The following is a 12,801-nucleotide window of genomic DNA, read 5'->3' as shown; positions in this document are numbered from 1 at the left end:
GAAGATTCCCATCTATTCTCATTGGATTTATCCCACTGCAGCCTGGGCAAAGGGAAATGGATGAAATGACCTTGCAGGTCTCTTCTGGCCCAGCAAGAGTCTAGCTCTTTGCCCAGTAGGCCCTGGGGCTGAGACCTTGCTTCCTCAGGGCGCCCACTCTCAGGTGGGTAGGGGTGCCAGGACCGTGGATATGGGTGAGAGAAGGAAGCTAAAGTGGAGACAAGCTTTGGCCCCAACAGATGATGACTGTATCCTCCACTCTCTGCAGTGTCCTTCTCAAATCTCCTTTCTCTTTGCACTGCTGAGATGAATGGGATGAATGATGAGGCAGAGACTCCAAAAGGGAAGTCTCACTAGCCATCTGTTAATTAGGCATATTGTGCATGTCACTTCCTCTCAGCCACCTTTCCCCATTGTGTGATGTGGGGATAATCATACCTCCCACGAACTTTGGATTGAGGATTCAATGAATAAAAGATGCTCATGCTTGGCACGTGCAACAGAGATGGAATGTGTCAAGGGGAAGTACTATATTTTGTCCTAAAGAGTTGGTCCGTAAAGAGCTTTCATGCAGGAGCTTCCCCAGAGTTGACCATGATCCATGATAAGAACATTTTTCATCACAACCCAATAGAGGCACCCACACATAACTGAAACATTTCACCAGATAAGACTTACCCTTACTGTGTGTGATACATTCTAATATTTTTTATTCAACCTTTAAAAATGCTGGTAGTGACCACCCAGTCAATGGATTTTGTAACTTACTAATGACTTGTGACATGCAGTTTGAAAAACACTGACCTAGTGGGGACAACGGGGACACACAAGAGGGGGGATAGTTAGTTCTTCCTGGGGGTGTTGGAAGGCTAGAGAGAATTCTTCGAGGAGACGGAACCTTGACGAGGGGACATTTTCTATGAGCTACAAAGGAGAAGGAATGTTGCAGAGACACAGGGATGGATGAGAACAGTGAGAATCCAGTGTGTCTTCTGATCCTAGGAAACTTCAAAAGGTAGGACTTCTGGAAGTGAGGGCCCCTGCTTCTTTCCAGCCTCTGTCATGTGTCTCTGTATGGTGTTCGTGAACCCCGGCTCCTCCTGGATCGAGTGCCCAACTAGCAGAGCTGTCCGCCCGGTGCAACCCCTTCCCGGAAACCCTCCTTCATCATAACCTAGAAGTGTCTTCCTGGAAGGCCCCTGGGCAGCCACAGATCCCTCTCCTCCTCCAGAACGGCGCCCACTGCCTCTCCTCTGCTGCTCCGAGCCCTCCTTATTTTTGTGGGACTAACTTCCTCCACATCCCTCAGGAGCAGGGATGGGCGTGAACCATGGTAACTGAGGCAGCATATGAATGACCCTTTATGGGTAGAAAGTGTTTTCACATAAATTCTTCCATGGAAGCCTGACAATAACTATGTGAAGGTGAATTTTTAAATAATGTTTGCACACAAGTACAAGGCAGACCGATCATCTGAAGTCACAAACCTCTTCGCTTTGGATAAATTCAAGCCCCAACGAGAGTGTGGCTTGGCCTGGGTGACACAGCAGGAGCAGTTTGGGGACCAGATCCTTCTGTCTGACTCCAAGCGTGACACTCTTTCCACTCCGTCAAGTTCCCTCGCATATAGACCAGGAAATCATTCAACAGAGACGCTGGCAAGTTCCCAGTACCAAAAGCCACTGGAGGCCCTTTTTGAGGTCAAAAAGTGATGATTGCAATTGGGTCACTCTCATTTAGTCAAAAGACAGGGCTGCCAAGGATGGCTTTTCTTTAGACAGCACTTACACTTAGGGCATGAGGTTGAGCCAGGTCCCAAGGCTTTCTCCTGCAAAGCAAATGATTCCTTTAATCTATGAGATTGTTTATTATGATAGAGCAGGATGCCAAAAGGAAATCCAGGGGCCAAGGCATGGGGATATCTGCAAAAGCAGCAGCACAGGGGCGCCTGGCTGGTTCAGTCGGTGGAGCATGTGACTCTTAAATCTCGGGGTTTTAGGTTCAAGACCCATGTTGGATAGAGATTACTTAAAAATAAAATCCTAAAAAAAAAAAAACAACAACAAAAACCCAGCACATGGTCTCTATCCTCACGTGGGGTGGATTCGAATTTATTGAGGGCTACAGTTTCTGGGCTCTGAGTAGTTCATGGGCTTGAGTAGGTCATAGTCTAAAGTGGAAATATCGTGTAGCATTATGCCTGAAAGCCTATGCCTAGGGCTAAGACGGAAGGTCATTGAAAGTTGTGTGGGTAGCAAAGAGAAAATACGGGCAGCTTGAGGAAGGTATCACGAAATCCAGGGTACAGATAAAGGAGCTGCTCTCAAAGCAATCACAAGATGTGTAAGACATTCAGCCATTAAGTAGCAGATGTAGGATTTGAGCCCATCTGTTCATGTGTACACAGTGGCCACTGATGGTTCTTCTCACTTGAGTCTGCAGGGCAGACACCTATAGGGCTGTTGAAGGCAGACTCCAGGCCACGCTTCCAGTAGGTCTCAGGCGGGCCCAGGCCTCTGCTCTATCAAGAGGCCCCCAGCTGATTCTGAAATAGATGATCTGAGGATGACACTCTGAGAAATACCAGAATGGACAACTTGCCGTTTTCTTCTGGTGGTAGGATTCCAACATTCTTCTCCTTTTATATTTATCCACCCTGTGCTGGCATCTAAGCTCAGGGCCGGGGGGGTTCGTGCTTATAAAAATCTCAATGTATGAGGATGCAGTTCCTCTTTTCAAGGTGTTCACTTACACATTCTCAGAAGTTGACGCACTCAAGGACTCCAGAAACATGTAAAGAACAATTTTGTCATCATAATCTACCCTTAACAACATGACCCTCAGAATTCGCTGAGTTGGCCATTACCAGCAACAGGAGTGGAAACCTGGCGACAGACCAGAATGCTTGTTCCTGGCTGGCTTGGTTCTTGGTGAGCCCCAGCCACGCAGCACCCCAGCAGCGCTGGGCTGTGTGGGCTCCGGGGGGCTGGTATCTCGAGCCAGATAGCGCCGGCGACAGGGCATCAGAGGCGTCTTCCTTTTTGATTGTGCTGACTCATTCCCCGAAATAGCCTCAGAAATTACAGGACTTCGAGATCAGATTCTATCTGTCTTGTGGAAAACTCCCACCTGCATATGGTCTTCCTGTCTGGCTTGACTTCTACCTGTTGGCTTATAATTCTGAATCATTCTTCTTTCCCCTTCTCTGTCCTTTTCTTTTTTTCTAGCTCCTTCTCTTGTTTCTTGCCTTCCCCCACAAGGGGCGGGAGAAGAGGAGTGACTTTGTATAGGTAGGCACTGAACACACGAGCCAGTGACAGTGGATCCCATTTCTTAATCTCTTACTGGGCCCCAGACACGTTGTCACACATGTGCCTTTTGTTACAACACATCCTTAGAGGAAAGCTCGGAGGTGGGTACTGTGTCCCTCTTTTAGGTATTTTACTAAAGATGGCAAAGCTTGGATTTGAAGACCAGTCTGTGTTGCTCTAGGGGCAAAGCTGATTGCCAGTACACGGTGGTCCAGTAAGGATAGTCACCGTTTGCAAGGGGACTATCTGTATGCTTCTTATCTTCTCATAACCGTGAACGGGATTTCTCGCCTAGAATTGCCTTGTTTGCGCGTAGTCTTGCTCTCGGTCGAAGGATTCCACTGTCCTGAGGGCTTGGGTCCTCGGTACTGCTAGAGGGACCCCAAATAGTAGAAGGCAGAGGAAAGCAGAGCTAGAATTTTCTTCCGCTGGTGTGGTTACCCAAACCTTAAAAGAGTTTTGGTGGGAACAAGTGCACAGATTTCTAGAGTTAAATGCAGAACTGGAAAGGAAAGCATGGCCTCCCCTGCACACATAACCACCCACACACATACACAGCACCTCTGTCGACCGCAGTCCGTTCTCAGTGGTTCAGAAATCCGTGTTGTCTTCCCTTGTGCTAGAGCCATGCGGTGGACTCACCCTCCCCTAGATGCTGCAGGTCCTACCTGGCGCCCTTGCCTTCGGGTTCCCCGCTCCCTTTTCAACTCCTTCTCCCTCTTAGATATGGTCTTCTCAACAGGCTGCTTCCCTGTGACAGCCTTGACAGTGGTTCCTGAGGCCCATGAGGGTAAGGTCCAAATTCCTTAACGTGTCCTGGGAGGCTTCTCAAGATCTGGCGCTCTCCTCTCCAGCCTTATGGACTGCTTGGCCCAAGTCAGACTGAGCTTCCTTCCCGCAGCTCCTGAATGTGCTGTCCTCCCTCACTCCTGCGCCCCTCTGCCTCGAACAACATTCCTGACATTCACCACCTGGCTAACTCCCACTTACCCTTATTGAGCTCATCTAATAGACCTCCTTTGGGGGAAGCCTTCTAAAGCCCCTCCCGTCCCCTTCAGTCTGGGTTAGATGCCACGTTCTCTGGGCTGCTTGAACACCCTGGCTTCCCTCTATCATGATCTTTAACACTGTATTGTAGCTGTCTGTTTGCCTGGATCTCTCCCTCATTGCCCTGTGAGCTCCTTTGGAGGGCAAAGGACTCTTACATATACTTAATCTTTATAATCTCAGGCCTTGGCACAGAGCAGATGTTCATTGTGAAAAAGCAGTTTATAAAATGCAAAGAACCGGAGAAATGGAATTGAAGGCAAATGCTTCGGGCAGTGCAAACAAGAACTGTTCTTGCTGCATAGAGTATAGATGTCTGGCTTGCCGACACTGTTGTTTATTATCTACTGTGCGCTTTCGTACACAGAGATCTGTGGACGCGGGGCTGCAGGCTGGGAGCAGTCCTCTAGACATCAGATAGCTACCTCATTTGTATAGACCCTTCCCGCCTGGGCCTCTGGGTTTTCTTTTTGGGTGGAGATCACCTTCTGCAGGAAACGGAGCTGCTCCGAGCGAAGTTTTCACTTTTGCTAGTCCTTTTTGTGTTCTGCTGTTCAAGCGTTAGAAAAACTGAGCCCTGTTGAGTCCTGACAGGATCGGGTTTCATGATCCCAAAAAAGTGTTTGTGTAAGCTCAAGCTCATGCTGAAAGCGAAATGCAGCTTAAAGGGGGATTCTGCTGGACCTCACTCAACTTTTCATCCCACCGCCCAGTCGTGCACATGCAGGGTACGAGCACGTGGTTCCCCTCAAGTCCGGGGGATTTGCCTGTGCCGATAAGATCGAAGGCTAGAGTGCTTGCTTCCAGTAGAGAGGAGTTTAGAAATTCAACAACAAACACTTACTGAGCCCCTCGTGTGGGCAAGGCTCAATGCTAAGTGTTGTGGGTGATGTAGTATCATTAGGGCCCGGATTCCATCCCCAAGAGGCCTCCCATCTAGGAAGAAAAACTGACAAGCAAGGTTTGGGACACATGAGGAGCGTGGCTTGCTCAAGGCCCGTTAGGTCATTCCTTCGGGGCCCAGAGCATCACAGAAAGGAACGTTTTTTATTGAAGTATGTTCCAGACGCAGGTTTAGGTCTCCTCAAGTACATTATTGCCTTGAACCTCGATATTATCCCTATCTTGCAGCTGGGAAACGGAAACCCTAATATGCAGTAGATATGAGCTCAGAAAATTAAACTGGGAAATAAGCCAATAGATTAAGGTGGTGTCAGAATCTTGAAGGGAAGATGTTTGTTGGGGGCTGGGGGCCTGTCCTCTGCTATATTTGTCTTCGGCAGGTGGGATGAAGCTGGGAGAAAGATCTCTGAGAAACGAGAGCAGTAAGAGCCCTTATTTGGTGCGGGCAGCTGCTGGGCAGGAATAAGTGCCGCTGAGAGCCAGCCATGGAGGGCTTGATCGAAGCCTTCGTCCGATATAAAGTTAAGGGGGAAGGGGAGGGTGGTTTCCGGGTAGAGGTGGGGACACTGGTTCTGCACCTGTCAGGCAAGACTTGAAAAGTTTAATTGTCTCCACGTTTAACTTTAATCATGTTCATTAGTATTTCCTTATCCCGGGAGCACTTGAAAGCCTCTTCTCCAGCGTGTATAAAGGATTCCCGGCCAGGCGGCCTGGCACTCCCCAGCAGGGTTGGGAACAAATCTTTTCTTGCCTTGGCTCTCAGTTCTTTCACTGTTTATACCTCCTTGGAAAAGAAAGGGACAGAAAGCCTAATTTTTTTCCTTTGTAAAATGGCATATTCAGTAGAGCTTGGACTGCAAATGTTTGAGTAGATGATCTGTGGCACGGGAACAAAATGCAAAAGGTGTCACGGTTCCGTAGTGGCTGGTAAGTCTCTGTTTCCCGTTTGTCTTCTAGTCACTGCAGCTCCTGAGTAACCAGCATCGCCAGCTTCTTGCTGTGATTTTTGTGGTCCTTTTGTTGATTGCTCTATTTCTACAGAAAGGACATTTTGGAAATTGGTTCAACAGGTGATCCAAGTCCCTACTACAGCTGGGCCTTGGCTGCTCCAAGCCTTGGTGTTGGCGAAGTCTTACTAAATTAAGAACTTCACTTGCTAGCCTATACTGTGTCCAGAATGAAGTCAAAGTACCGTCATTATTAGGGAGCGCATGACCCACTGTGGGAGAAGGACTTTTCAATCCAGAAAGCTGCTAGACATGAGGAAATTTGGAATTGTGTTCTAGTCTCCATTCCAGCCATGTGTTTCCTATTAAAAGACACGACTGATAGCTGCCTCTTATTATGGTTTACTCAATACAAACTCCTGTTGCTGAGTGGCTCAAATGGATGTCTGCATGTTTACTTTGCCATCTAATACAAAGCACAAATTTTTCTTACTCCGCCAACTCATCAAGTTCTTGAATCTGTCATCGTCAGCTAATTGAGACGGGAACTATATGCGCGAGCCATCCCCGTAGCCTTGCAGGTCGGGTGTTCAGTAAATGTTCCTCAGTGATTCTAAGATTGGGTGAGGTCTCATGCTCACAAGGAGGAAGGACTTTGGGAAGGAGCGATAGGAGTTTTCATTGACCTCTCCTCCGGGTTAGTTGCTGACTCCCTCAGCCACAAAACCCCGGCTTCTTCACCCCCATCAAATTGTTGAGCTCTCTGGGTTTCAGGAAAACGTGGTCGCAACTGCTTCCTTCTCCAGTCCTGCTGATAGGAATTCATGTCAGCTGATCTCTTGTGGTCACACCCTAGATTTCTTTATGAGGAAAGGGAAAGTATAATGGATTAATGAGTGTGACTAATTATGACTTGCTTCCTTGTTTAGGAACTTATTTTTCATCGCTATTCTTTTGCCTTGAGAAATAAAGGAAGTAGGGTTTCGGATATGGAGCACTGGACTGAGAGTCCAGAGAACTGAGTTCTCTACTCCTACCATGGCTGTGCAACCTGGGGCATGTCACCGTCCTTCCCTGGGCTCTAGTTTCCCTATCTCTATAACACAAGTTGGAATATATATATATATACATATATATATATATATATACATGATCCTTATGTGATCCTTCCCTGTTCAAAGATCTATGGTTCAGGGTCCCCTTTTCCCAAAGTCCATGCTCCTATGACCTTCCCTTTGCCTATCCCCAGACCCCAGATGTCGGCTGTTGATTTGGATGTCTGATTTTGTGCTTCTAGGTTTTCTTTGTGTCCGACCTCTTCAAGACCAAGACGACACTGTCCCTGCCTCCCCCGGCTCTCCGGAAGGAAATTCTTTCACCTGTGGACATTATTGACAGGAACAATCACCACAACATGGTGTAGGTGCCGCCCACCTCCTGAGCTGTTTTATAAAATGACTGCTGACAGCAAGTTCTTGCTGCTCTCCAATCTCATCAGACAGTAGAATGTAGGGAAAAACTTTTTGCCCAACCAATTTTAAAAAGGAAAAAAAAAAAAAAGTCTTACTTTGTGGCCTTCCAAAATAGGTAGCATTCACCTATGTGGAAACAGCAGCAAACTAACACCAAGTGCCGAAATCCTGGATGTGCAATTGGTTTTAAGTGTTCATGTTCTAGTGAACACGGGCTTGTTCTGGAACAAACACTAAAATGATTTGCGTAGAGTCTGCCAGTCAGCCTTGTGACCCGAGGAATCCCAGGCCTGTGAGAAAAGCTCAGATTCACTTCGTAGCATGCAACGGCAGAAATAGCCCTGAATCAAGAGAATAGCCATTGGGGGGCTCCTCTCTCGTGTCCCTCTGTCCACCCCACTCTGTTCTGTACTGTGACTTCGGTTCAGGAAGTTAAATACAAGGAAGGAGCAAGTTTTCTAAGCCAGGTGATTCGATCCTGAGTGCAAGCTCCTAGTCTTGAGGCCTCAGCCCTCACTCCCGCGGCCCACAGGCCAGCAACCACAGCCCCTCACTTTAGTGATTAGGAGACTCTTTGTGGATGAGTGAATTTCACAAATAGCACCATTTCAGAAGAGATCGAGGGTGCTGGCCCTCACTGGTCTTCTCTGGCCGCATCACGCGGTGATGGGGGGGACGTCAGCTGCGGGATGCCGCGGTTGTGTTCACCAGTCACCCAGCACCTGCACACTTTCGGTAACAGTTAGCTTCGCTCACTGCTGCTCCCTCGAAGCCCTTGCTGTGTGCCCACCAGGGTTTCCTGGGAGGGTCCCGACAGAGCAAAGGCGTGCTCTGCCACCAGCTGATGGAAAGCAGCCTTACACCCAAGAGACGTGGGAGCGAAGGGGCAAGAATGAAAAACTCACCAGCCTTTTGGCTACTCGAAGTCAGAATGAGCCAGAGTAGCAGACGGTCTCATGCCTGACAGGCTACCCTTCCAGATCTCGGAGCTGACGAGGGTCTCTGGGGGGCTGCTCTTGCTAAGCTGTGTAAAGCACTATTGTCTTGGGGTTGATCTCTAGGGCAGTTCTTGGTAGGTTCTGCTGGGCAGAACACATGGGTTAAATCTCCGTAGAGTTTTTCTCATCCTCTCTCCATAAGTGTCCTTCTAAGCAAGGCCCCACTCTAGGCAGTAGACAGGGATCCTTTCTACTGAACCTTTGAGGAAAGGAGGAAGGAAGAAAGGCTTTCCGATGGCGGATGCAGACCTTTCAAAGGGCTAAATGTAACCACATGGATCAACCACATGCACATCCTCACTACAGAAGTCGTCCTTTCATTTCAACTCCTAGCAAGCTATGATTTTTATATATAAATATTATATAAATAATGTATAAAACATTAAAAGTTAACTATGTAAGATATTATTTCTGAAACAATTTTAGCTATATCCACTATGATTATAAACTGTGTCTCGACCTGTGTTATTTACATTAGCTGCTTAAAAAGGCATTGAGTTAATTTTTTTTTTGATATCAACTAAAATATTGTAGTTCCGTGGTAGACCTTGTTTTACAATGAAAGAAATAACTGCAACTAGAGAAAACTGTATGAAAACATTAAAGTGTCAGTATTTTTGTAAGGTTCCCATTTTTTGTAAAGAGAATAATATTCAAAGACTTTTGTAGAATACAAAGTGAAAACTTGTATCTGCGAAACCATCCTTGTATTAAATGTGCTTTTTAAATAAAAGCTCATAACACAACTAATGAAGGAGTTGTAATCCTAGAATGTTCGAGGGATGTGCTGTGTCAGGTGTGTGGTGGGAGGAAGGGGGACTTTGGGCGATCTGAGGTCTTTGAATGGGCCAGCCTTACCTCAGGGCACCACCGATCCTTCCAGTGGGAAATATGGTGGCCATGGATCGCCATGGCTGTCTGGGCGGCTCTTTCATCTCTGAAAGCCTGTTTGCCCAGAGAGGCTCCGGCTCTGCTCTGTCTCCGGCAGTTCTAAAGAGCTTTTGTATTCTAAAGGGGTTTTGTCGAGGACGGAGGAGCTGTGGGTCCCCCAAAGGCAGATAAGGAGCAGTACTCCAGATAAGGTGTGCTTGGGGAGCTCCCAAGGGAGCCCTTTATACATCAAAGGAAGGAGGGTGGAGGGCGTTCCAGGGAGGATGGCAGTTGGCCCTTGCTTTCTGTCCCTGTGTTGGCCCAGCCTGGGAGAAGCCGGGAAGCTGGAAATCTCCCCTTCATCGGCAGTTCTTATTTTGAGAAATGAGGACTACGCAGCAATGCAAAGATGAAATGACTTGTTTAAGATCCTGGAGGAGTCAGTTGCTGGCCGGGCCTTGTATTCATTTCCTATTGCTGCTGTAACAAGTTACCACAAACGTAGTAGCTTAAAACAGCATAGACTTTAGTATCTGACAGTTCGGGAGGCTCTAGGGCAGAGGCTGTTTCCTGGTCTTTTCCAGCGTCTCGAGACCATCTGCATCCTTGGTTTGTGGCCTGTTTTCTCCATCTTCAAAGGCAGCAGCATTGGGCCACGTCCTGCTCACTCTGCCTCTCTGATTCTCCGCTTCTGCCACCTCTCCCCCATTTAGGCCCTGGTGATTACGTTGGGCCTACCTGGATAACCGAGGATTCTCTACCTGTGTTAAGGTCAGCTGATTGGCAACCTTCATTCTCTCTGCTCCTTAATTCCCCCTTGGCATGTTGCATAGCAGATGCGTAGGCCCCAGGGATTAGAACATGGACATCTTGCGCGCCTGGGCGGCTCAGTCGTTAAGCATCTGCCTTCGGCTCAGGTCATGATCCCTCATCCCAGGGTCCTGGGATCGAGCCCCGCATCAGGCTCCCTGCTCAGCGGGAAGCCTGCTTCTCCCTCTCCCACTCCCCTTGCTTGTGTTCCCTCTCTTGCTGTGTCTCTCTGTCAAATAAATAAATAAAATTAAACAAAACAAAACAAAACACGGACATCTTGTGGGGAGGGCAGATCCTGCTGCCTACCACAGTTCACCCTCCAGGCCCCAGAGGTTCACATCCAGCACACATGCAGAATACTTTCACTGGATCCCAACATTCCACAGAGTTTCAACACATTACAGCATCAATTCAGATCCAAAATCTTACCTAAATCTTAACTTCAGAGTCTCAGATCTCATCATCGAAACGAAATCATCTAAGTCGGATAAGGATGAGGTTCTGGGTTTAATCCGATCTGAGGCATAATTACTCTCCATGTGAGCCTGTGAAACAAGTCGGCTGTTCCCAAAATTCAGTGATGGGACAGGTGTAGAATAACAAACATTCTTGTTCAAAAGAGAAAATGGAAGGAAAAAAAGGAGCCTTGGATAACAAGCAATTTCAAAATCCAGCTAGGCAAACTCCACTTGGTTTCAGGCCATGGGAATAAGCCCGTGTGGCTCATAGCTCCTGCCACCTGGGTCAGCCTGCTCTTCACTTCTAGACAAGCCCGCTCCAGGCCCTGATACTAGCTTAGCACTTGCCCAGCATTTTCCTGTAAGCAGAAATGTTTCGTTGGGCTCCAGGATGCAGCCAGGAAGATCCTTGAGGTCAGAATCCAAATTTCCCCTTCAAATCGAGGGGAACAAAGGTCCAAATAGACAAAATGACTTGCTGGGGGCGGGGGGCAGGGTGAAGGGGGACACACAGCAAGTTAGGGGAGGGGCTGGGAGACCAAAACCCAAGTGTCCCCATACTGCTCATCCTCCAGTCTTCCCATCACAACTTTCCAGTAGCACTTGACAGACTCAACTGGTCTCAAGAAGAAATAACCCCATTTCCTGGAAACTTAAGGAAAGATGGAGCCATGCCATCGTACAGGCAACTCGAATGCAGATCCAAACCATCTCAATTACTTACCGACTAGTATTCATTACCTACTGTGTGCTGAGCACTAGCAAACACAGAAGGTAGGGTAGTGGATTAAAGGAACAGGATCTCAGGTTTAAGAGGTTTCTAGGCTAGAGGAGAATTTATAAAATCAAATAATCAGACACATTTGTAATTAAGAACTAAGACAAGTGAGTGGTTTTGTTTTTTAGAGAGAGAGAGTGGGGTGGGGGGCAGAGGGAGGGGAAGAGAGAGCATCTTAAGCAGGCTCCACACCCAGCATGAAGCCTGAGCGGGACTCGATCTCATGCCCTTGATATCATGACCTGAGCCGAAATCAAGAATCGGACGCTCAAACGACAGAGACATCCATACACCCCAAGATGAGTGAGTGTTATGAAGAAAGTAGAGGAAGCTATGAGAGGTGTCAGTAGGAGGACCTGTCCTGAGGGTAGGAAGCTCCCCTGGGCCAAAGTCCCTTTGCATCACTCCCTGCCTCAACAAAATGAAGAGCCCTGCCAAATGCAGATCTAGAAGAGACAAATGAGTAGCAAATAATGATGGTGGTGTGACAGGGGACGGAGGGACCTGTATAAAGTGTTCTGGGAACATGAATGAATCAGAAAGACTTTGAGGCCCTTCATGTGGACCCTCTCCCCACCTCGTATAAGCATCCCTTCTAAAACATCCAATCCTAAAAAAAAAAAAACACAAAAAAAACAGCTTCTGTGAGAACCCTTCCAATGATGATAATCAGGCCTTTAACAGCCCTTTGCAAAGTGTTCAAAAACACTTGCGTGCACACAATCACAATTGGATTCCCCACATCTCTTTTTAAATGAAGACATGGAAGGAATGGCCCCAGAAATGACAGATGAATGTTAGTAACAGGGAGGCCCTGGTAGTTTTCTTTTGACACCAAAACAATTTGTAGATAAGAAGAAGAAAAAGAGGGGCGCCTGGGTGGCTCAGTCGGTTGGGCATCTGACTCTTGGCTTTGGCTCAGGTCATGATCTCAGGGTTGTGGATCGAGCCCTGCATCAGGCTCTGTGCTTAGCAAGGAGTCTGCTTAAGATTCTCTCTCCCTCTCCCTTTGCCCCTACCCCCTCTCCCCACACTTGTGCTCATGCGCACAAAAGCATACACACACACACTCTCTCTCTAAAAATAAATCTTTAAAAAAAAAAAAAAAAAAAAAAGAGACAACCCATTTTTAAAACTTCATAACGGAGGATATGCAAATGGGAGATAAACATAAAAGCATGCTGAACTCTGTTAGTCATGGGGA

The 12,801-nt window shown here is 47.5% G+C and overlaps 1 protein-coding gene across 1 annotated transcript in view; it reads left to right on the top strand.

Annotated features, from left to right (window-relative positions):
* PLPP3 (phospholipid phosphatase 3) overlaps positions 1-9,428 on the top strand; it is an 83,467-nt gene extending 74,039 nt beyond the window's left edge. Inside the window, exon 6 of the mRNA XM_021684342.1 lies at positions 7,506-9,428. Coding sequence (XP_021540017.1) covers positions 7,506-7,631 — 126 coding nt within the window. The 3' untranslated portion in view covers positions 7,632-9,428. The remainder of the gene's footprint in view (positions 1-7,505) is intronic.
* Positions 9,429-12,801: the final 3,373 nt, after the last annotated feature.

Source organism: Neomonachus schauinslandi, chromosome 4 (assembly GCF_002201575.2).
Source record: "Neomonachus schauinslandi chromosome 4, ASM220157v2, whole genome shotgun sequence".
Classification (NCBI taxonomy): domain Eukaryota; kingdom Metazoa; phylum Chordata; class Mammalia; order Carnivora; family Phocidae; genus Neomonachus; species Neomonachus schauinslandi.
This window is presented reverse-complemented; position numbering and strand designations above follow the sequence as displayed.